This window comes from Ornithodoros turicata, chromosome 4 (genome assembly GCF_037126465.1).
Source record: "Ornithodoros turicata isolate Travis chromosome 4, ASM3712646v1, whole genome shotgun sequence".
In the NCBI taxonomy this organism is placed as follows: Eukaryota; Metazoa; Arthropoda; class Arachnida; order Ixodida; family Argasidae; genus Ornithodoros; species Ornithodoros turicata.
This window is the reverse complement of record NC_088204.1, coordinates 21,113,494-21,139,163: the sequence shown is the minus strand read 5'-3', so window position 1 is coordinate 21,139,163 and position 25,670 is coordinate 21,113,494. Positions and strand designations below refer to the sequence as shown.

General features: G+C 47.1%; 2 protein-coding genes across 2 annotated transcripts in view; both read left to right on the top strand.

Moving 5' to 3' along the window:
* LOC135391302 (adenine DNA glycosylase-like) overlaps window positions 1–20,966 on the top strand; it is an 85,083-nt gene extending 64,117 nt beyond the window's left edge. The window contains exon 11 of the mRNA XM_064621522.1: window positions 19,773–20,966. The gene's annotated coding sequence lies outside the window, so the exon portion shown is untranslated. The remainder of the gene's footprint in view (window positions 1–19,772) is intronic.
* Window positions 13,048–15,639, top strand: LOC135391386 (52 kDa repressor of the inhibitor of the protein kinase-like). Its single transcript, XM_064621644.1, has one exon. It carries the CDS (start codon window positions 13,048–13,050, stop codon window positions 15,637–15,639), a length of 2,592 nt encoding a protein of 863 aa, XP_064477714.1.
* Window positions 20,967–25,670: the final 4,704 nt, after the last annotated feature.

Sequence of the window (25,670 nt, the reverse complement as noted above, 5' to 3'; positions counted from 1 at the left end):
TGATAAATAGATACACGAAGAAGGGGAAGGGAGTCTTCTTTGACGTAGGCCACCCTCAAGGACAGCGGCCTTACAAGATAGGCGACACACGATTTTTGGCGGTTTCTGTAGGATTGTAAGGTATACGTCTTTTTGGCCTGCCGTCTGTTTCGCCATTCCGTGATTTCAAGGTATCACTCTCAGACCTCCATGCAGCGTTATTTTTGCCTACCGTTTCTGTGTCAAATTATTTACGACAAGAAATGTTGCAAACAGGGGACGTTTTAAATTGGAGTCTTTTGTCAACACAGAGGCAAAGATATAACTTATATATATAAAGTATATGTAAAAATATCAAAATATTGTAATATCCATAGGCGCCGCAAGGATTTTTCCGGGGGGAGGGGGCAGAATGCTTGAGGAGGGAGGGGTTCACGGTACGGGAACTGCACCTAATTATATGCGCGCACTGCGCCCGCAACTAATTGTATTTTCTCAAAAACCCAGCGTTTCGGTATTTTCACGTTTTGCCGTTTGCGTCAGCGCGCGCAATCCTTGGCCCGGGCGCACGCTCGAAGCCCCGTCACTTCTAATTTTTGGCTTTACGCATATTACATTCACCGTAGCCACTCCCGTTGGGCTGCTGCCCGTTTTATCTGCGAGATTCTCAATCACCCACAATTCGCATGAACATTTAACACGTCATGCATAACCCTTTCAATACCATGCCAATGATGAGGACGGTGCCCAGAAGAACAGTCTCTGTTCTAAATATCGGCGGCTCTCGTCCCGAGACAACTCCCGTCGTTCTCTAAGGCCCGATTTCACCAACACCCAGTAACATTTGAACCTAGATCAACGGTTCCTTAACTTCAATTTAGTGCTTAGCTCTTCTTCACTAAAGGGAGTTATTGTCACTGAAAAACGTAACGTAAACAAACATAAACGTTTGTAAAAAGAATTTAGTGTTAACTTCAAGTTTTTGCAAGCGTTGATCTCAGTTCAGAGTTAACCAGCGTTGGTGAAACCGGGCCTAAATCAAGCAAATGCAACTTAAATTATATTTAAAAAAAGCTCACTCACCTGACAGATTAAGGTTTGGCCAAAGCCTCGTGTCATTCGTCCATCCGGAATTCATTGCAACAAATCGAAAATCGGGGAAAGCGTCTCTGGGTTGCACCGCAGTACCAGTACTGTGTGCGCCGTGCCAACAGGCAGCCGAAAGAGAAGGCAAGCAGTGGCGCGCAATGTCACGTGCGCTAAGATGGCGGCGCCCAGATAACTCTGCTGTAAACTGTCTACATTGCGCACGGACGACAGGGCTGATGTTGTTGGTCGTTGTTTCTCACTCGATGCTCTCCTTTGTAACTCTGTGCCACCGTCATCCGTTTCGGTGTGCGCTGTGTTTGGCCTTTTGGAGAACAATCGTATGTTCATACCTGTGCACAAGAGCACGTTCAATAGACCTCTACCTGTTTGTAAACAAATGACGTCATAATGTTCGACAGCGCCACGAGTTTGGTAGAGTTGAACCACGTTCAATGCTAGTGGCGAACAAGGTCGCGCCCGAAAGCCACGGTCTTGAGGGGATTACGATGGTCTCTGAAAAGGACGCGACCTTCGGTCCTACTTTTCTTTCAACAGGTGGCAGCGAACAAGTGCCCATTCGTGGAACCCAGCTCTCCCCTTCCGTTCTGTTTTGGTTTCGGTGTGTCTACCAACGTCATGATGGCGTTTCTCCGGTAGAGGTTTATTAGCTAGAACTGCCCTTGGTATAAAGCGTGCCTCTGTAGTAAAAGTTTTCTCTCCATAGGTTGACTTGTCTTAAAGCGGCACTAAAATGAAAAACGAATTCACTTCAAATTACGTTACACGCTATGTTAATTTCGTACTTGTTGTTATAATTCAAAACTTTGATTCCTTTACGGAGCTACAATCGAAATTACACCGGTCTCTTTCTTGCTTCGGCGCTAAGCAGTGAGCGTGGTTTCAGCTCGTGCACCAGGGTTTTTAGCAGGGAAGGATAACGGACGTATTGGCGTTACCGTTTCCATTTTCGTTACAGCCATGTTTTCGTTTCCGTTATCCGTTCATGATACCAGGTTTTAATTTCGTTTCCGTTACGCTTCCGTTACTGTTTCCGGTAACGGAACGGCTGTTACAGAGCTGCGGGAGGACAGTCCGTCCGGCTTTGTCAGCACTCTGTTTTGCCCAAGTGCATGCTTCGGTGTCACGGTTACACACTACAGAAGTAATTTTACGTCGTTGCGCACATCTTGCAAGATTTTTAAAGGAGTGTAGGAACATGTGTTCAGTCAGTCTTCCCTTTTCAGTCACTTAGAGTCCAGCAACCCACGATGGGCGTAACCACTGATCTCTATGTATAAAGGCTGGATCGCGCATAGGAAAGGGGCGCGTGGGAGAGAGGTGCGGCAACCAGCCGCCATGTTGGAGGGCCCACTGGCGCCGACTGCTCCCATAGGAAACAATGGGAAGCGATTTGATTTGGAGTATTTATTGCGCTTTAAACGCTCCTCATTGCTGATTAGCACGCATCTTTCTTAGGAATCAGTGTTCTGATGTATTCCAAACGTGCTTCAGCCGTGTTCCTGTAGTTTTTAATGGTAATTGCCTTCATTTTCTTCTCCGCTGCCTGTATTCCGAATAGGGGGCCGTAAGTGTCGTGCACAGGGAGCATACGCATGAAGGTGAATTCGGTGAATGTCAACCTATAAAATTCATTATTTTTGCTCAGAAAGGTTTCACACTGTTTGTTATTGTGAGGTACTTTTATATTTTTTGTTTGTTTTCGTTTCTGTTCGGTTTTCGTGTGGTGTTCCGCGGTTATCGTTCGTTATGTTGTGGTTTGCTGTTGTATGGTCCTCGTTCGACTTTTTCCGTTATCGTATTATGTTCTACGAGTGTCCCTGAGTGTATTGCAGAACACACAACCTCGATCCTTATTCTGAAGGGGATCATTATTTTATTCACCACATCACCACCAGCAATGGGGTGGAGTATGGACCCTGGCGATGAAACTCCCCATTCCTCATCTTAAAGTAACGTTATTGTCACGAGCGCTTTGCAGTTGTTCAGCTATCAGCGTATTTCATTACGAAAATTCGGAGCGCTGTGCACGAAGAGCATGCACATGCATGACTTATCACACACGCTGTAGGGGCGACTGCACATACGAGGTTAACACGGCAGTTTATTTACTTCCACCGTACCTCACAGATAGTGGAACAAATTGGCATATTGGCGTAGGTTCTGCATCCGGTTCTTCGGCGCAGCTGAGTGACTGTGAGGGGAACCTGCAAGAACAAGCGCATCGTTTATAGAAAATACATGGCCTTGAGATTTGTAGGCGCAGCCACACATACTTTCTTAGTACGCAATGGCACCAGCGAAGTAGCAATGCAGACTAGTCCGAGTTGTCAGATGGATGCGATACGAATAAACAGATTTTTCCTCGAGCTTACCTGTGAAAAATTATCCCTCTTTCTCTGTCCGTGTGAAGTGTACTCAAAGCTGCAACAAACTGGCATGGCATGCCCTTTAGTTTAAAGTAAATCTTAAAAAATACGGGCCGCCCCGCTTGAACTAAATGCAGACGACAGAATGCGTTGGGCCCACCAATATGGCGGCCGGTGACCACGCTGTGGAGCACCCTATATGCGCGATCCACCCTATACTATCAGTGGGCGTAACCTTCATCCAATGCTGCATTCATATGCGGACGCTCCCAGAAATAAATAATACTGCCAGAGCCACGGTGAAATGAAGAAAGTAAAAAAAAAAAAAAATCATGCTGTCATCCTCGTGCTATGGTGGAGTAGAGTGTGTGGAGTCTATGTTGTGTAAGTCTCATGTCTTGATGTCATGTAGGTATGTGATGTCAGAAGTAGGTAAGCTAGTGATGCACCCTCGATGTCCAATATTGCGCTTTGTTTCCATGCTGTCTTGAGCATTACAGGGAATGAAGTCATCAAAATACAAAAATATATCGCTGTACAATAAATCATAATACAAAGTCGCTGAAATTTCATCGCACAACAGCAATAGCCATTACCCGAATTTGATTCCGGACGACAATTTTCGTTTCTGTTTCCGTTAATGGAGGACAGTGGTATGCGTTTCAGTTTCTGTTATCGTTACCATCTCCAATTTCGGTAATATACCGATTCTGTTTCCGTTACCATTACCGTTCCCTGGTTTTTAGTTCATGTTGCGCGTGCCACGCCATAGAGCAGTTCCGAACAAAACATGGTGCGCGTTGCGAAGCGGACTGGCGTCTCCGTACGAAGGACGTGAAGATAAATGTTGTCAGTGAAACATTCGCGAGAACTGTTGTGGGCTACAATTCAGTGAATCGGTATTGAAAAATGCAGCAGTGCGCATGATGCCACGCATATACGGAGCACTACGATCGGACCCGTTCAAATCCACGCGGACACGATAGGTACGAGGGTGGTTCCATAAGTTTCCGGCCCGACCAACTTTTAATAGTCATAAAGACGAAACAAGTGTATCACTTTTCGACATAGTCACCCTTAACTTCGATGCACTTTTGACACTTTTCAACCAGCATTCTTATACCCTTGAATAAATAGTCCGAAATTTTGTCCGCAAAATGCTGGAAAACTGCCTCTTGCACCTCACTATCGTTTTGAAATCTCCGTCCTCTGAGATCCCTCTTCAAGTTTGAAAACAGGAAGTAGTCACTCGGTGCCAAGTCTGGACTGTAGGGTGGGTGGTGGATTTCTTCGAAGCCGCACTCCTTCAGTGCAGCCTTGGCAACAGAAGCCGTGTGGACAGGGGCATTGTCGTGGAGCAACCGGACACCTCGACTCAACCTGCCGCGCCTCTTTTCCGTGATGGCGTCTCGCAGTCGGTGCAGGAGTGAAGCATAATAAGTCGCATTCACTGTGGTGTTACTCTCTTTGAAGTCGATGAGGAGGATCCCGTGACAATCCCAAAATATTGTTGCCATGATCTTCTTTGTGGATTGTGTGACCTTGGCTTTTCTTGGGGTGCTTCTCCTGGTTTGCGCCATTCCATCGACTCCTTTTTCGAAAGGGGATGATAGTAGAGCACCATAGTCTCATCCCCTGTGACAATTAACTTCAATATTTCGTCTTCGTTTTCTTGACAGAGCTCCAAAAACTCTGGCACAGACGACGCGCTGTTGCTTTTGAACTGACGAGAGAAGCCGTGGCATCCATCTCGCACTGACCTTTTTTATGTGAAGGCCCTCGCCGATGATGCAAAAAACGGTTGTTTTGGAAAGCCCCAGCCTTTCTGAGATTTCCTTCACCTTCAGACGCCTGTCGCTCAGCACTTCCTCCTCGATAAGAGACACATTTTCTTGTGTCACCACTTCCACTGGACGACCATCGCGTGGATCATCTTCAATGGACTCTCGCCCCAGTCGACACTGCTTAGCCCAGTCTTTTACCGTTGTATACGACGGAGAGGCTTCCCTGTACACGTTGTCCAGTCGCGCTCTAATTTCTTTAGGCGAAAGTCCCTCTTTTGTCAAGAATTTTATCACAGCGCGGTACTCGATTTTTTCCATTTTAACTGAAGAGTGCACCCTGGCTGTTTGAAATGCCGCTCTCCAACCGACAAGAGCATGGAGAGGGTTGAGGGTGGTGGTCCGGCCCTCCAACAGATGGCGCCACGCGTCCTTAATCGCATTTTCAAATTCGCGCGCATTTTCTACCTCGGGCCGGAAACTTATGGAAGCACCCTCGTATGCGTGCGCTTCTCCTGCTGTCTCATTGGATGCCGCCAATCTTTGCCTCCTGGGATATCCCATCTGTTGTCGCCAAAGATAGCTCTGTTTTCATTGCGTTTTTCTTCTAAATGGAATAGCGTTGTGTGAACTAATTTTGTTTGAATTGAACCAGTGAAACATGGCCTTTCATTTGAGAGCAAGTTGTTTTTGCATTTTAGTGTCGCTTTAAGTGTGGTTTTGCTATGGCAGTGCTGTACTCTTCGGATCGCTTGCAAACGAAGTGGCGTCAACTTAGACTCCGACAATCCCGACATAATTGGCGTTCGCCGGTTTGCTCGCCTTTCCGATGACCGCCGATCAGCTGCGCGGGAAGACGTGCTCTCGTTGGTGCAGTTACGTGTGACGGTTTCGCGGCTTTTGTGGAGAAGGACGTCCGGAATGTGTCGTCTGCTCCTGCGATGTATTTCGGCATATTTACGCGTAATTTTAGCGGATCTCAGGGCCTGTCTAGCGACGAAATTTTTTGTTTGGGATTAGCGGATTTGTTTATGACTTTCTGGTATGTTTAGCGACCTTTTAGCGACACCGAATTTTCGGTGACATTTCGGGTTGACGACGGGCTCTCGCGAAGAATGGCGGCACCTTTCGCCGGCCCTGACTGCTCAGGGTCCGTGCTCAGAGTCAGTCACCTGTCAAGGAGAGCTCCAACGTACCCTGTGCAGTTTCGCTGCTGCTCTCGGCAGCGCGAGTTTCTTTGAACTGCTTCCAGTTTTTGCCGCTCTCCTGACGCGCCGCATGGACCTGTGTCCATTTTCCCTTGCACTGAAGGTCCTATCGGTTTTAGAATGGGCTACATGCGCATGCACTTTTCCAAAACGCCTCCTAAGTACGACCAGAAGTACCGCAAGAGCTGGTATAGATGCTGGTAACATTCAAGGGATATAGCCGCGTCCAGTCAAAGCAGCGACATAAGGGCCCAGTGAGCCTATTGTGTCAGATTTATGCGTGACTGTCAGACGTACGTAAAGTAGCATAGTATACAAAAAGGCATCGGGACCTTTTGCAAGAAATAAACAAACCATCATTACACTCGGAGCATCCGATGATGAAACAAAAACAGGTTCATCAGAAGATGTTCAAGGTTCCCCATTTCATTCTGGTTCTTTGTTTCTTTTTTAGGTCTGTAGCGACCCTCTAAATGCGGTGCCTTGCCGATCCTGATCTTCAGGCAATCGCCCTCGTTTCAGTGCCATTGTAACTTCTTTTCCCCCTCCCTCTCCACAACTGTTACGGACAGACCTACACGACCGTCGACGTTGTTGTCGCTTGAAACGAGCGCCTTATGCCACAGAACACAAGCTCTGAAAGCTTGGTTTGATCTCGCCGCGCGACACTGCCTTACCTCTATGTCCCCTCTCGTATTCCTTGCGTACTTATACCAGCAACTGTACCTACCTCGTGCAACCGTTCATGACCCGCACCATCGTATGTTTCCGTTGTTCACCAACGATACTTCTTCCATCTTCCACTGACCGGCCTTCGTCGACGTCTGTTCTATCGTATTGTTTCGATGAGCTGTTGCGGAAATGACCGAAAGCTCGATATCGAGTATAATTGGCAATCATTCTTGTCCGAGCTAGGCCTACTTTCGTTTGAACAGAGTTCAAGGGAGGAGTGGTTGGATTTAATGACTCGCGGCCCCGGTATGAAGTATGGAGGATACTAAGTAGATATAACGTGCGAGTCGTGTATTTGCCTTAGATCGTGGGCTCCCGGGGGTATTGAGCAGCATGCAGTGTCTGGGCGCGGCGGCGCGTGCTTCGGTTTCAGATGCGGAGGCAAAGTGAGGAGGGTGGTCTTGGTATCTAGGTTATTTTAATATTGCGGTTGACGTCATTGGAAGTAATTTGCGATTAGTCCAGCAATTGAAGAACGTTCCGTGTTCAGTATGATAGGCGTGCCGACTGAGGTGTGGAGGGTTAATCCATGCAGGGAGATTTATGTGTCTGTAAATCAAGATGGTACTACATGCATAAATTCCGTGCGAAGTAAGCGGCTGAAAAAAAAAAGAAAGAGAGAAGTTACGTAGACAATGTAAGCTTTTTTTACTGACCCTCTTAGAGGAGTTACGGATTTGTATTTGGGCAGAAGTTTCACTCGCATCCAGACGCGGACCCGGGGGTGGGGAGGGGGAGGGGACAGTGTAGTAGGATGTCCAAATGCACGAACAAATATACGTCTGGGCTGTTAGCAACACATACCCCGAATTCCGGGTTCTCATTCTCATATACTTTGTATTTTATTTCATTTTTGAAGCTTTTTTAAGAGCCTGTCCTTTTCCTTTCCATTATTACTTCTCTCGAACGTTTATTGCCTTTAGAGCACCAGTTATTATTCACCTCTTACGTAAAGGTCATAAATGTTACTTGGGGGTTTTTCGAGTCATTCGGTGTCTCACATGTTGGAGCTTGAACGTAAGACCGTCCCATAATGCAGTCAAGGGTCCATAGGTACTATAACTATAGTACCGGTAGTAGTAGTAGTACCTATAACGTTTCCGGCACTTGCTAAAAAACAATAACATGTGTACTAGATGTTTCTTTATTATTATTATTATTCTGACATGGTGCGTTCGGCAAAACCTTACAAATCCGTTACTTGCTGCTGAAAACTCTACGCATGGCACCACATGCAGCGCACGATCGAGCGTTCTGAAGTTCTCGAACCTTGGAGTCGACTTTGGCAATACAACGCGTTGTAGCTGAAACCCTTAGTAACACTAACCCTTATTAACATTAATGCACAGGGAAATAATAAATAATACTAAAAACACGCGGATAGCGAATTGAAATAAGATGCGCATGAGGGGAGTGGACGAGGAGGAAGCCATGGACGGACATGTAAAAATTACTTTTTAGATGTAATTAAATTACAAGTACGACTGCATGCCTATAAACGTAATTAAATTACGTTTACAATTAAAATCGTAATTGTAACTTAATTCTAATTACAGTTAGTCCGAAAAGTACACTGAGTTACACCGAGCTCTATTGGTTTCAGTACTGTCACTTTGTTCTTCCGAGTACGATTACTGGAAATCTAACGCCTTGCAGAAGTACAAGAACATGCCTGAACTGAGACTGCAAGGGTATCTCAGAAACTTGGTGAATGCCCAAAAATGCCAGAGGAAAACGGTGGAAAAGTGTCTTTTTTAACTCATGCCAAACGCTGAGGGAATGTTCCGGGCTTTCTGGCAGACCTCCCACACGAATGTCGGAACAGTTCCTCTTGAAGTCGGCCCAGGACGCATATTAACCCTCCCTGTCTCCCCCTCCTTGCTGCTCTCTCTGTTCTCTCCATCTGTTCACGTCTGTACGTCGCTCACGGCGCTCATCATCTCTCCCATAAGCATCTCTCACACCCTCACCGTAGTTTTGGCGCTCTATGGCCTTTGTTGCCTTTGTGCCATTAAAACCATAATCTCTCTTTCTCTCTCTCGCTGATAGCCACAGTTGCTTCGCGGCGCTAACACGGAAATAAAAAAATAAGACAAACCCTAAGATAAAAATAAGTTGAGACACTTTCATAGATGTGGTTCGTTACATCATGGACGCGTTGTATTGAACGGCAGAGTACCCAGGAAAACATAATTATTCTTATACGTGTCGTATTTAGCGAGATACAAGCCCTCGAACGCATTCCCTATGAAAGCGCAGACGTCACAGACATCCTACTCCGAATTGCGTCCGTTCCTATTGGGAGCCGTAAGCACGTGACTTTTCGTTCGCTGTGATGTCAGAGCCGCATGAGTTTCGGTATCCGCGGTGCCCGTTTTCTCCCGCTTCTTTTACCGTCTTCGCTGTGAAACTTTCAATGCCGGTTCGCATCGGTGCAAAATTAAGCACCGTTTTTTTTTACGTTTATCTGGGATGACCTGTCGCAATCCCTTTAATTTCAAATCGCACGCATAAAGTAATAGGGCAGTACAAGTTACTTGCGAATGTACTCAAGTTACACTTACGGTTACATAATATCGAAAATAATCCTGGGTGTATTTAATTATTGATAGTGTATTTATTAGAATAATTGGGTTACTCGTAAATAATTACTTTACACATCCGTTCGTCATTCCTGTACCTCGAGCGTCAAGCGGAACGTTTTGTTGTCACGCTGCAATTCTTGGCGCATTTTTCGAAACAGCGGAATTTGAGCATCTACTCCTGTTGGATTAAAAATAGATTCCGAAAACGACGGACATTTCAAAGTGTTATAAATGGCAATAAATTTTCCCGAATGCGCTTGTAAAACGGATACCTGAAACGCGGCACCACATTCGCGCGTGTAAGCATGCCTTCCACATCCAAGCGAGAGCCCATCTGATACGTCCAAAGAGAAAATATAGCGGCGTTGATGCTGTCATCGGCCGGTGCCTCAAAATGACCTCCCTCCAGCAATTTCCTCCGAATTGAAACAAACGGGACAGGGTTATGGATGATGGGGCCGTACGCGTGTAGCAGGCCGTTCTGGCTCTAAAACGATCACGTACGGCCTTTGCGAAGGTGATGAACACGAAGATAATATGCCACCGGGCATTGCTTTTAGTGTCGTACATCGACCAGTAGTGTTTTAGAGGGCTTCACCGTTTTCTAGGGGCTGTATACCAACATTCGGATTTTTCGAATACCGAAATGAGGGCTCTCGAACCGATGTCTCTTCCAAACCGAATAACAGTTCTGAAGCTGCACACGAAATCTAAAAAAAAAAAAAAGAAGAAAAAAAGCCAGCAATAAGGGCATAAAACAAAGTAAACCAGACAAATAAAGCAACTATAGTCGTGTTCAACTTAAGAGGGAAAAGAAATCTAGTCCGTCAACTACATGCGCCGTTGTAGATAAGGGGACGCAATAGCGCGCCAGGAGAAATACTGCAGCGCCACCACTAGCGTAGTGTCATGTGGCCAGTCTTCACAGACAATACGGAGACAGGGTGAGTGTTATGTTGGATTATATTATTTGGCGGAGGAGGGAGGAGTGACCTATCTGTGGCGCACAAATATTTTGCGAGCTGACGGACTAATTTCTTTTCCTTCTTCGGTTGAACACAACTGTAAAGCGAGGCTGTTTTCTGTGCCGGGGTCTGTCTGGTATAGTGCTGTTCGGGGAACATCGTAGAAACGCCCCCTCCCGAGGGACTCTTGAAAGTAAATAAATTGATTGATCGATTGAAAACCGAAAACGAGGAATCGGCCGGCCCCGCGACTTTGTGTCCGCGATGCCGTGGACGGCAGTCTTCGAACGACATTGCCCACTGAAATAGACGTGGCACAAGATAACATGGCTCGTTCTAGTTTAAATTACCGCATTTAAATTACGCAAAAATTACCGCTCCGAGGCAAGTGTGTATATGTTGCAGAGCGAAGGATAACACAGGAGGAAGCGACTTTTCTAAACCTGGGAGTCGACTGTAGAATGATTATTAAGAAAAGAAACGTCCGCAAGACTCCTCAATATCGTTGGAACTTGTCTCCTGTTCGTGTTCGTATCGCCGTCTATAGCAGTCGTTGAAAGTTTAGGTCACCGACGCCGCTGCAACTGGACTGTAGATCAAATAACGCAGACCGCTGGGCTAGTTGGTACTCCATGGCTAAGGTGCAAAAAACGCTGCAAAGTGGTATAAAACGGACAGCGGAAGACAAACAGGAGCCTGCTCGGCGGCCCCGTTGAAGTGCAGTCAAGGAGCGGATTTCGTTCGTCCGCATCTTGACTATTTCTGTTATAGCTTGTGGTAAGCTAATTGGAGTAGAGTTACGATAGTATAGCTTGTACTCATTATTATCCTTCATTTGCTTGATGTTCGTTTGTCTGTGTGATGTATACGTACGTGCCTTTGCGTCCCTGTTTGTTCCGCTAATTTCATGAACACACAGCCAAAAATACATGGCTAAAGGTGTACAGCTAAATGGGCGGCTGGCAACTACGGCGATACACAGGATTGTGTCTCAGATATTGTTGGCTGTGTGTGAAGGAACTGTCTTCGTTGTTCATGTGACAAGAGCCAGTAGGCAAAACGGGACTGCTTGTCATACATTAGGCGAAATTGCACCCTGTGCAGTTCGAGGTGCGTGAACATTCAAAACAGTGGGTAGATAATCCTCTAAAAAGGACTAGGCGAAGTAGGAAGCCACGAATTTTCCTGTTAGGAACCCGCATTTTCCATTGCACCGCAGCATTGAACGTTTAAACGGTGTCACTTTGGTTAAACACACGCCTAAGATACTCACTTCCGTAGACCATTATGTCATCCGCAGCTACAACGTGGGTTGTGCATAAAATTTCTTACCGCGTTAATTGTCCTTCCGGACTCACCCTGCGGTGGGCGTTTGTGTTCCCATTCCTTTTCGTTGCCCCCCTGCGTGGTAGGAAAGTGATCCTGAAGCATGTGTGTAATGCGAACGAATAGGTTCTCACCCCCATTGTTGTCTGACGCGGGTCGGCAAAAAGCAATGCACCCGTTCATCGCGCGGTAGACGCTACCGGTTGTTGTGCGCTGTTGGCCCCGCACAGCCATATCTGGGTAGGGAATGCGGCTCATCAGATATGTATCGGGATTTCGTGGCTAGTTTGTTAGATAATGGATAATAGAGGGTGAATACCACGAAGGGGTTACGACCACTCCGTGACTGTAGCAGTTGGAGCAGTACACGAATATATAGCTCGGTTGCGTCCTGTTTCAGTGAGGCAGCTCTCAAGAATGATGTAAACATTCGGGGGCACCGAGGAAAAAGTAAATGTGTAAACAACACTGAACGAGGTGAAACAATACCATGCATTGATACAATGCGTAAGAGGTCACTCGTGTTGTAATATGTGGAATGTGTGTCTGCTGGCTGTTCGTTCTCTGGTGCTGTTCGCTTATTGTACCGGCATGTTTTCGTGCGCACAGTCGATTGTCGGTAAAGTGCAAGGCCCAGAGGTCCGTTGATATCAGTGGCGGATCCAAGGGGGGGGCGGTTGGGCGATCGCCCCCCCCCAAAAAAAACGTCAGTTTATGCATTGCATTTCCCTCTCCCCCTCCCCCACTGCGCGCTCCGGCAAAGAAACCGCCCCCCCCAAACCGAGGGTCTGTATCCGCCCCTGGGGAGGGGGCACCTGCCCCCCCTGTCCCACCGTCCGACCCATGCCAACAACGGTCACGCGCTTGCTTTCACCAAGATGCCGCCTTCACTCTTTATTCTGTCTCCATGACAGCGCTTTCCTTCTTTCTCGCGCGCGACTCACGGCACGTGGCCAATTCCGCGTCTAAGCGGTGAGAACGGAGTCTGAAGTAAAATGAAGCGAGCGAGTCTTCAAAAGATTGACAGTTTCTTTAGTCGCGCTCCCAAGCATGCCTTGCAAACTTCAATTCAAGACAGCGAGGAGGTCGCGGCGCCGGCAATATCACAATCGGGTTCCTCTACGTTGCCCACGGATGACAGCGACGCGGACGCCAATCCTCAGATAGCGTGTGCCATGCCAGCAAGTGCTGTGGCTGACGGCAACGGTTCACGACATGAGCGCAGTCACAGTGCTGAACATGAATGCGAACTATCGAACACCATGAGTGACAGTGGAAGGAATGATGGCTCCGCTGCAGCCTTTTTACTAGACGTTGGAAGCTTTGTCGGGAAACATGTTGACGACTTCACTAAGCGGCGCTTGTTGGAATCTCATTGGCATCCAGCGGAAAACTACAGTTTCCCATACTCCGTCCACAAAAGAGGCGGCAAGGAAGAAAAGAGATATGTAAGCCACTCACATTTGAGCAAATTTAACTGGCTGGTTCTCTCGAAGTGCCAAAGTGGTCTCTATTGCAAGTATTGTGCACTCTTCACAACGGGGAGCGTAGGAGGGTACCAAAGGAATGTTACTCTTCAAAAGCTCGTTACAAAACCTCTCCGAACATTCGCGAGGCTACTTGGCAAAGATGGTGACCTCCCTCTGCATGAAGCAACTAGATACCACAAAGAGGCGGTTCAAGCCGCAAAAGCCTTTCTTGCCTGTGCCGATGCACCTGAAACGTGCGTCGCCAATCAAGTATCTTGTCAGCGACTTCATCAAGTGGATGAGAACCGGAAAAGACTCTTGCCTATCATAGACTCTATAATCTTTCTAGGGCGCCAAGGAATACCGTTTCGCGGACACAGAGACGACGGGATGCTTGCAGACTGTTCGCAAGGTACTTCATTAACGTCAAACGAGGGCAACTTTCGAGAACTTTTGCGGTTCCGGGTCGCCAGTGGGGACACAGAACTCCAAAAGCACCTTGCCAGCACGTCGTCCCGGGCCACATACATCAGCAAAACGACGCAGAATGAACTCATCCAGTGCTGTGGAGAGGAAGTCCTTGCCACGGTCACTGGGCGTGTGCACGAATCCGGCATGTACAGCGTTATGTTCGACGAAACCACTGAGCTAGCTCACATGTCGCAGCTTAGTCTCATTTTACGCTACGTTCACAAGAATGTGGTTCGAGAGGACTTTGTACAGTTCGTCGATCTTCGTCGTGTCAGTAGCGATACTGATACCGGTATCAACATTGAAGAGCCCGTCTTGACACGAAAGATACTCGGGGAACAGGTTGTAACAACACTGAAGACCTTAGGCCTCGACCCAGAAAAGTGCGTAGGTATAGCTACCGACGGCTGCAGCGTCATGGTGTCCGAGATCTGTGGCGCTGTGTCTGAGATCAAGAAACATGCGCCTAATGCGGTGCACTGCCCGTGCTTCAACCACGCACTCAACCTGTCTTTGTCCAAGTCCTGCAAAGTCCAAGCGATCAGAAATGCTGTTGGCATTATGAAAGAAGTAATTTCCTTCTTTGCGGCGTCATCGAAACGAAACGTGGTATTAAAGAGCACCCTTGGAGGCCAACTTAAAGGCCTTTGTGAGACGAGGTGGGTTGAACGGCACGACAGCGTTATACAGTTTCGAGAGTCCGTGGGCAGTGTGTCGAAAGCTCTTGATACCATTGCTGACTGGAAAGAGATGCAAAGCGCAGCGAAAGCAAAGACGCTCCGTGCTGCCATCAGTGACTCCGAATTCCTAGTAGCAATTGTTTGCTTGGCGGACATACTCGCGCACACTGTTCCACTGAGTCGTCTCTTTCAGAAGGAATATCTTGACGTTCGCACGGCTAGGAGCGCGTTGGCAGACACCATGACTGTTCTCCGCGACCGCAGAGAGAAAAGTGAAGAGGCATTTTCGGAGCTCTACAAGCAAGCCAGTGCCCTGGGAGAAGAACTGGGAACAGAGTTGCGGTCCCCACGTATAGCTAAGAGACAGACTCACAGGTGCAACGTCGCTACGGCCAATACAGAGAGCTACTACAGGATGTCACTGTACACTCCGTTAATGGATAATGTGCTGTCAGATTTAGAGACAAGGTTTACAACCGAGGCGGAAAGAGCATACGAGCTGTTCCTTTTTGTGCCCCCTCACACCTGTGCCACAGACGGCGTCGACAAGGAAGCTGTTTCTGCTATTGGGGAGCGGTATTCTGCGTTCATGGGGAATAGCGCGCCAATAGGACCACTTCTACTTCAAGCCGAGCTGAGGTTATGGCGCGAAAAGTGGAAGACCCAGACTGAGGTGCCGGGTACTGCTGTTGAAGCTCTGGACAAATGCGACAGGGAGGTCTTCCCTCTAATACGTACGCTTCTACAAGTACTGGCCACTCTCCCTGTTAGCGTAGCCAGTGCCGAACGGTCCTTCTCTACTCTCCGTCGGTTAAAATCGTGGATGAGGACACAGATGGCTGAAGAGCGCTTGACTGCGTTGGCATTGCTGCACACCCATAGGGACATTGCCATCGATACGCAAAGGGTCATCGATCGTTTCGCAAGTAAGGCTCGCGGACAACGGAGACTAGATTTTGTCATCTGAGTGATATTTATATACCAGTTCTCTGATGCACAATAAACATCAGTTTTGAGTTCACTGCATGTCAGTAACGCTATACAAAAATCACCTTTAACGAAGAAAAAACTGTCGCAGTTCCCCGCGGCAGGTACAGTAGAAGGGCCCCTTCTTGTCCCCCACCCCCACCGCACGCACAACAAGGCATAGGCATCTGAAGATTGAAAACACTATATAGAAATTCGCTTGAGACGTTGTCCGCCCCCCCCAAAATGAGGGTCTGGATCCGCCCCTGGTTGATATCAACCATTTCAATACGGTTTTCCGAAACGCAAAACGTGCTTCGAAGGCCATGCATCGTACAAGGTCGCACTTTCCTTTGGGAAAGGTGTCACGTGTTCAAGAGAGAGGAGGAAAGTTGACTCCGCGGTACACTGTGTTTTGTTGCTTTCGAAACCCTACAGCGACAACCAGCTGTGGATGGAGACCCCAGCCTCTTCAGGGGACACCTGCCTTTGTGCTGGCTTCTGGACCTTGCTGGATTAGATCGCATTCAGATTCATCTTTCGAAACCGCAACTCAGGGAGCGGGATTTCAGAAGATATATCGCCGTTTGGTGTGGCACGCTCCAAAACTGATGCTCCAAACTGATTACTTGCCATGTCTGCTATGTAATCAGTCGGAAATCTTTTCTTCCCACTATCCACTGTCACGAAAATTTTCTCCTCTTTCGGTTTTCCCTATTGCCGTTTGTCTCTTCCGTCAAGTTCACACCGCTTATCTTTATAGCCGACGCTATTTTATTTTATTTTTACACCGTAGGCGGAAAGACAAAGCAGCAACACAACACTATTCAGTGTGGTCGCTAATAATGTTCCATTGGTGCTCCACTTCGATAAACATCGCGGCCGCGGGATCAGCGGGGAGGAGAAATCGAAGGAGATCCACACAGGAATCCGTCGACCTCCTGGACCAATTGTCGTTATGCAAACGCATTATACTTACGTACCCCCGTGGAGCGCCAAATCCTCCAATATCCTGCTTTCTCACGAATGTCATCTGCTTACTCCACTCCGTAGTTGGAGTCGGTAGATGGCTTCGAACTTTCCTCGTCAATTGTCGATGCCTGAGGTTATTATCGCAGCACCCAACAGTATCTGAATCATTTCCCTGTCGTCCCCGTTCTTCTGACGTTAGACGAAACCGTTATTTGACGGTCCCATTAATCGTTAATTGCTCGTGTATCATCAGTGCCTGCCCTCGAGGTGATAAAACAAAATAATAAGCGGTGAAGCAGCATCGTGAGAAGAAACTGGTCTGCGACCCCGTTTTTTTGGCAAGCAGAAGACACCACGCTGGGGGTGCATGGTCTTTATCCGTTCACTGCCTCGCTGGACTTCTAAGCAGACGAAACGATGAGCCTGTCGTCTGCTCTTTTTTTTTTTTTTTGTCTCTTTTATTTCTGCCTGATTGAGAGTGATGGGCACTTTCGTATCAATATTTCACGTGTACGTTTACTGTACGACAGCTTTTACGTGCATCTCTTTCGCCCGTCACTCAATGTGACTTGCCGTAACACGTCCTACGCACACAATGTATTTCAAAGTCTCTCTGTATATACGTCGCATGCTGTATAGTTAGTATTGTATAGTAAGTGAAATGATCTGCTTGCTTGGTATCTAGGGCACGTTGATCGCGGCGTTGTTAACCGAATTCTTTCATCATTTTGCTTTGATCAGCGCCGTAGTAGTATAGGAATGATTGCCTGCACGCCTTTTAAGCGTCATAACATTCTGTGTATACGTGCATTTTAAAGTGTTCAATCAAACTGTACTGCCGTAGTCAATAGACAGTATGCAACTGGATTTCTTTCTTTCCTGTTTTGTTCCCTTCAGTGCGAGGTTATCATGTCCGTTGACCTGGTACTTCGTTCGAAGCACGCTCTCCGTCTCACAACTTGTGCTTTGTGCTTATACGGGGCTGAAGCATTCTAACTTATGTAGTAGTGGTGGTACCCATGAACACAAATCACCGAAGCGCGCTGTCCTTGAACTGGTACCCTTGAAGAAAGTTTTTTTTTTTTTTTTTTTTCGTCACCCGCGCGGAATCAGTGGAATGTGACGCCGCTTCCGAGCACACCAACAGCAACGCCTATATCTGTAATTCGTGAGCGACCTTTCCGGAATTTTTCTTTTGCTACCCCCCCTTGCGGGGGTTGGCTAGGCTCGCCTATTCCGCGCTTGGTGGCCCTCAGCATTGCCTGCCGTGTTACACCAGTAGCAGTTGCAATAATGAATAAAATCTAGTGCCCTCAAGGCCGTTCAAGGACGGTCGTTCGAGCATGGGCGGTGCTGTTTGTATTAATAATACTCGAATTCCTACACCCAATGTGGGTGGAATGCCGGCCGGTCTGTGAGCTCAATGTCGTCCCACTTCAGCTGTGTAGCATGCGTTGTGAGCTGACATCTATTGCTCATTTTAACTGTCGTAAATTTGTCAGCGCTGTGACCGTCTTTGTTCGGAAGTTCACCGGTTCAGAGCACGCGGTGAACTTCTGAACAAAGGTGGTCAAAGTGCAGCGTTCAACGGGTTCATCTTCATCGATTAGTGAAGCCGTCCTTCGCAGAGTTGTGGTGAAAAAGGAAGTGGAAACCTTATACACATCATTTGCACAATTAGGGGTCACGCCAATTTATCTCATATATGCAAATTTGTGTCAAGGCAAATAATTGCTGGGCGTTTGAAGGGGGGAACGAATATTAATACGTGCCTGTCGTGCTAATGAGTGCATTCCTGGCACCTCCTGCGCCGCCATTGGGAATGCGTTGCAAATCCTTTCTCTGACGTGTCGCTATAAATTACAACGCAGATGGCATTCTTTGTCATGCGTGCCACATTATTTGCGGGCATGTTACCATACTATGGAAACAACAGCTGTGCGCACGCATCAGTCACACTTCCAGCATTACCTCAAGGTTATATAGCGCGGAGATGGACAGGACATCCGCATTGCTATCGTCATCATCATCATCATCATTATTCATATTGCAGACGACTATTTCAAACTTTTTTATTTTCTCATGCCCACGCGTGGGTCTTTTAACTGAACTTTCGCTTTTAAACACGTTTGGAGGTTGTACAAGGACATACGCATCAACCTGAAGTCGCGCCTGTTAAGTCATCAACGTGTCACGCCGCTAACAGAGCCTTCGCAGACGGCTTTGGAAAGGAAGGGGAACGTCATCTTGAGATCATTGAAAGACGCTAAAAGCTGCGAAACGACTTTAAAATGTCTATTAGCATCGTGGGTGTAATGGGCTGTGAAATGAACCTTCTTTTGTGCCGTCAAAAATAGCGTGCGTTCATTTAGCAGACGACAAGTTTGGTGTTCCTGCTGTCGTCTGCAATGTAAATATTCGTTCCGCAATGTACAAAACGGCTATATTTGTCTCCATTTGTGTGATATTTGGCCACCACTAGGTGAGCCTATTTCCAGCATCGTGTATGTGGTGGACGAGAAAAGAAAGAGAAATTCGATTACCTGGGAGCGTACATTGAAACAGGTGGCCTCGATGCTTGCCGTCGTCGATGAGTGTCGTCTGCTTGTGGCGCTGCCATTGTTCGCAAATTACTGCTGTCATGTGAACGCTTATTATTGTGTTGGGTCGCATGTCGAAGCCGTGCCTACACTCGCATAGAACGCCTCTTATTACGGATGTTTTGTGTGCTGGAGTCCTTGAAGCGTGACGTAAGAGAGAAGAGGGCAAAATTAGGGAAAGAGGAGTCGAAGCGACTTTATTGTGTTCGGGCATAGTGTGTGGGGGTGGAGGGCAGAGCTCGTGAGATTTGGCCGCCACATGCTCGTAGGCAGCTGTTCAACAATAATAGCACGTCCTTGCCGCATTGGAAACCCATATTGTACCACGCCCACACAGGTGAAAAAGCCGAGATCTTACCTCACACAGAACTCAGATAAAGAATGTTTGTTGTAATGGCTTAAAAACACTAGAGCAAGCAGCCAGCTCTGGTCTATTTTCAATCAAGTTTCAATTTTTGTTAGTTTTCTTTCACAATCTTACAATGTCCTTTTTACAAGTTTAGTTGCTGCAGCTTGTACACAATTCACTTACTAAATCTGCTTGCATTTGATCTCTTTGCAGACATCCCTTATGGAATGCGACAACGCCTTGTTCTGCCAGCTTCTAAAACTGTACGACAGCATCACAGAACTCCGTCTGCAACGCGAACGACGTCACACCATGTCACGTGACGACGACGATGACTCCACCGGACCTCTTCATTCACCCCACACTCAGGGAAGCCTCGAATCGCTCTCGGTCTACGAGGACGACGAAGATGAAGATGGGCGTCGGCGTGTGACGTCATCGTCATCATCACCGTCTTGCGAGTGTTCCGGTTCGAGCGGTCTCGAAGACTCGACGGTTTCGTCGGACGTCTCAAGAAGTTCGTCGGATTCCATAAAGTCGCCACCGAGGAGACAGGTGACGCAGAGTGCTCAAGGGGCCACATCTAGACGACATTCCGCTGTGCTTGGCGGGCTAGGTTGTACCGACGGGTTCTGTAGCAGGTGTCAAAGCAGTGGAACTCGCAAAAGAACTCCCGTTTACAGGCGAAGGGCTGTGTCCCACGCCAGTCTAGTGTTCAGGCATCATTATAGGGACTCCTTTGATTCGGGAATTCACCTACGGGGCAGCCATTCCGAGTCGGACCACGAAATATTCGTCTGAAACGTTAATTAGTGTCATCGTCTCGTTATGATCTCTAGTAGCTTTCGAGTGTGTAAGCCTGTTTCCTACCTTTTGACAGAAATATATAGCTGTCTACTTAAAACAAAAACAAAAAAATGTGTGTGGCTTCGGCAGCGTTTATTGTGTCGATGAAGCGTTTTTTTTTTTTTTTTTTTTTTAATTTTTCTCGCGGAGCAAAACTGTCTTCGTCATTGCATTTGTTGCTCACTCGCATTGTTCAAATGGCATGTTTCAACATTTGAGAGAAGGTATAGTCAGTTTTTGCTACTTTTGGTACTGTTACTTTTAGAAAGCATTTTACCGCGAACTTTTCAAACCATCCTTCGAAGTTGATAGCAAGTTTGCCATTTTCAGTTGTGCCTAACTGACTTCCAATGTGATACTCATGTGGTGTGTTAATATCAATTTGCTTTTGTACTGTCTTCTTTTTTACGAACCAGCTCGCGTGTTATAGAATGCGTTGCTTTCGCACAGCGCGTGGTCTAGTCGAACCGATAGCTTTTGTATGGACGACTTGAATATGTGTGTGTGCTTCATTGTGCATTTTTCTTGTAATTTGTTCTAATAAAAAAAGTAGTAACAGTACCTGGTGATCTCTGTCGATATTTCAAATGCCTAATCGTTGAACTGCCCTCCGTATCACAGTTTCGACTTACGATTACATGATACGTTGACCAAGGAAGTCTGCAGCTAATACGTGAGGACTCTAAGTAGCGTAAATAATCCTGAGGGGTTAACTTTTGCGTCGTCCAATTGGGTCACACGTAGAATGATGTCGGCAGTGAGTATACTCTTTTATACGGCGCAGCTTGATCTTCGATATCCTTGCGCCAGAAAACTCCAAACTCCAGTGAGTATACTCTTTCGTGTATTGTTGCTGTAAACGTTAATTGTGCTGTGTGTATGACGCTTCCGTAGAGCGTAACCCGACTATCCGAAAAAGTGACGCAGTGGCACCTCACCAGGGGCAGGCCCCTGCCCCTGCGGCGATGGAGCGATGCGAAGTGGGATACTGCTGTAGCCACTGCAGGACGTCTTTCTGGAGGGCTTCATTTGTGTGGAACGTCTTTACCAAAGAAGTGGTAATCGGTTGGGGGCTAAACCTGGGCTGTAAGGAGCATTTCGCAAATCTTCCCAGCGGATTTCGGCAAGGGTTGCTGCCTTTAAATTGCCAGGCACTGTTGTGAAGAAGAATTACCCTTTCGGACATGGCATTCTTTTTCCTGTTTGTAAACAAATGACGTCATAGTGTTCGACAGCGCCACGAATTTGGTAGAGTTGAACTACGTTCAAAGCTAGTGGCGAACAAGTTCGCGCCCGAAAGCCACGATCTTGAGGGGATTACGATGGTCCCTGAAAAGGACGCGACCTTCGATCCTAGTTTTCTTTCAATAGGAGGCAGCGAACAAATGCCCATTCGTGGAACCCAGCTCTCCCCTTCCGATCTGTTTCAGTTTCAGTCTGTCTACCAACGTCATGATGACGTTTCTCCGGTAGAGGTTTATTGTGTTTCGCACGGCACCATTTATCAACGTGGAGTAGGATCACCCACATGGAAACAACAACAATCCCACATGGATGGCACTCCGCATGTCCTAGAAGACCGTTCACATGAACTTCGCAGAAGATGGCTGCGTCTTGCTCTTCCTTGGCACCGGGGAATCCTTATGTCGCCATTCCTTGCTGCTTCCTTTTGTCTCTTGGGCGAAATGATGCATCAGTTTCATTACATGTGATGATTCATTGGACAACTTCGTCCCCCTCGGATTGAAACCGGTCCAGCAGCTGCTCAGAGACTGCCATGCGCACTCCCTTCTGGTCGCAAGTGAAGCGTCAGGGAACCCATCTTGCACAGACTTTGTGGAACAGTAAGTTCTCGTGAATCATTGTCTCCACACTGCCGACACTGATATTATGCTGGGCTGATATGTTCTGGACTGAGTGGGCTAAGGCGTCCACTCGTTGGTGGTAACCAAGGTCGTGCTGAAGACTGGGAGGTGCTGGGTTCGAATCCTACCACCGCGGCTGTGCTCTCTGAGGTTTTCCCTGGGTTTTCCGAAGATTTTCCAGACGAATGTCGGCACAGTTCCCCCTGAAGTCGGCCCAGGACGCATAATAATCCGCCTGTCCCCCACTTCTTCCTGCTGTCCTCTCTCCGTCTGTCCACATCTGTGCGCCGCTCATAGCCACAGTTGCTTCGCGGCGCTAACACGCAATCAAAAAAAAAAAGTCTCCCGACAGTTTGCTCAACGCCTGCGTTATGTTCACTGGCGTGACTGCAGTCACCATACCTTGTCCTTCGCAAAAGCTGTCTGCACCATACTGTCTCCTCCTTGACATATCGTTTGTTCCCCATACCCGATCTTGACAAAAGCTGAGCTGCCTGCTGTGTTAGCATTAGAAGCCCCATTTCCAAGAGAAGCCGGTGTCGTAGCGGGGTGACTGACGTGTCCGTGTACAGCGCGGCACGTGATGGAGAACAGCGAATCAGGCTGCGCTCCGCAAGCTGATTCGCTCTTCTCCGTCACCTGGAAGCGCGGAGCGACGGCAGCTGGAGCTTGAGCCATCGTCAGTAGTGATGGGCGATAGTAATCGAAACACTATCGATGATTCAGATGAATACTCATTTGACTATCGATAGTTTTGTTTAAAACTACCGATAGTAAGCTGGACACAGTCAAAACATGTTCGCCACAAAAATGTAGAAGTCACTGCTCCCAGTTGTATTATTAATCTAAACAAATACCTTTATATACAGGATGTCTTTTATATTCGTTACAGAATTTTTATTTAAAAGCTAGCAGAGCAATATAGATTGCGTTTTTGCAGCTGAGTTGAGCCATGTCACGAGTTGTATAGGGCTCTGCGAACATTCTCTCGAAGAAAGTACGTAACTACAAGGTCACTAATTACCTAAAATTCATCAATGAACTCTTTAATTAGAGGATTTCGCGCAAAAGCGGTGTAGCAGAACGTGAGATATTCCTCGTTGAAAGCCATTCCATGTGAAAAAAGAAGAAAAAAAAACTTTAAACGCGCACCTGTGGTGAAATAGTTATCCATCGCTGAATTTCGCTATGCAAATGAGTCGAAACAAGAACTACGCACTTTTCAAGCCCAGCAATGAGGTGACCTCGTTATCTGGGTCGGAGAACCGTCTACTGCAAACGTATTTTTATTAGAGATGTATTAATTTTCGCGAATTTCGCGACCGCTAAAAAAATCGCGAAAAATTGTACTCGCGAACACAGCTTGACATTGATCCCGCGTGGAAGGAAACAGAACTGGAATCGCGAAACTAAATACTCGCGAATAACTTCCTAAATACGATTCGCGAAAACCAATACATCGCGAATAAAAATACGTTTGCGGTATCTGGCCAACAGATTCGCTCTACACCAATGAGCTTCATCGCTCTAAAGCACGTGGCCCTCTCACGTGGATTGCCTGTCTCTCTTCCTGCGATCGAAAAGTACGTAGTTCTTGTTTCACCTCATTTGCATAGCGAAATTCGGCTATGAATATTTCAACGCTGGCGCATTATTTCAAAATTAATGAGTGCAACGCCGGCTCCTGGAGGTGGGATCTACTCATGGGATCGGGCCCATTTTGCGCGGACAACTTGTATACTTGTAACTTCGAATGAATTAAAAAAGCAGGGTGTTTCACTTAACGTGTCAAAAATCGCATTGTAAATCTACTCTCAGTGTGTTCATTTTTATCCGCAGGAAGGACAGCGCTCATTTAAACGTCAGAGGGCCGCGTGCTTTGGAGCGATGGAGATAATTGGAGTAGGTGCTCATCTGCTGGCCAGATCAACCGCACATACCCGCCAGAGCGTTAATCGTGATGTTGCCCGCCTCTGTAAGGCCGACTACGGTGAGCTCTTTCACTAGGACCACCACTACCATCGGCGAAGGCCATGTGCCCATATGGCGCGCGGTTTTCGTTTCGGTTCATTTACATATGGCGACATTCGGCGATGGATATTTCGCGGCACGCGCGCTCGTTTCAAGATCTCGAAAAGAAAGAATGACTTTCAACGAAGGATAGTGTCCCATTCTGCTATCTCGCTTTTGCCCAAAAAGCCCATAATTAATACATTTTGGGTAATTAGTCAGTCTAGTAGTTCCATACAGGTTGGTCCACCAACCATGATAGAAATTCGTAGTAAATAACGTAGACTAACGGAGAGACGTGGGGTCAGTGGATTTTTTCTGCCAGGAACGTTTTCCACGTATTGATACCATTTTTATATTTAATTTCAATTGATGGAAATTTGATTTCTTGAATTGAACTCCGAAATTTCCCAAGTCAACGTAACGTTTTCTTTGCTGAAATGGGTTCCTCGTGGTCATTTTACTAAGTATAGCACCTGTAACGCAACGACAATTGTTGAAATAAATTCGCAGAAAATCCGCGGAAATGAGTCCTTGGCTCCGTCTCTTTTTGGTCGGCTCTAGTTTGAGCGCCAAAGTGCAACGAAAGAAGGTTACATTGACACGCCATACAAGGGGGAGAGGGTTTCCAACCCACAGAAAAAACACTCGCACTGAGTGCCGAATCAGAGTTATCTTACGAAAAACGAGGTCACCCGACGTTTGGACAAGCGGGGAAGGAAATTAATTTCTTCGTCGCACTTTGGCGCTCAAACTAGAACCGACAAAAAAAAGAGGCGGAGCCAAGGACTCATTTCCACGGATTTCCGGCCAATTTATTTAAGCAATTGTTGTTTCGCTACAGTGCGTTAGAGGTGCTATACTGAGAATACATACTTTACGTACAGTCTTCTGAGATAAGATTTGATTTGTTACACGTTTCCAGTATGAGACAGAACTAGTGCTCTTCACCTCAGCCGGTCCTGCTGCACCGCATAACGACTGTGACGGTATTGTTACCCTAGTGATTACTGTCTTGCAGCAGTTTTAAAATGGTACAATTTCGTGGCTTACAGGTGCAGGCAACTGGACCTTCTGCTAGTGCAACGCCTCCTCATTTATAGAGGAGGCGTTGGCTAGTGAGAGCGCGGGCATCAGAGTACGTAGGGCACATGTTGATGAAGCAGGAGGAATTGTCCATCTTTCTGTCACTCTTGAGTGCTTGAAAAGCAGAAGCTGTTGCTAGAGGAGCAGAGGAAGACTGTTGAAGAGATGATGATGGTCGAGTGCGCAGGCGTGCTCTCTGAGATGAAGGAAAAGCACTGCATGCAAGGGCACACACAGGATGTTGTGCATGAGAAAACCACAACATTATTTTTTTTAAGGGGACAGCAGGATGGTCTTCCTGTTA

What these genes read in the sequence shown, in the direction of transcription:
- LOC135391386 (XM_064621644.1), top strand. Translation starts at nt 13,048, where the DNA reads ATGAAGCGAGCGAGTCTTCAAAAGATTGACAGTTTCTTTAGTCGCGCT.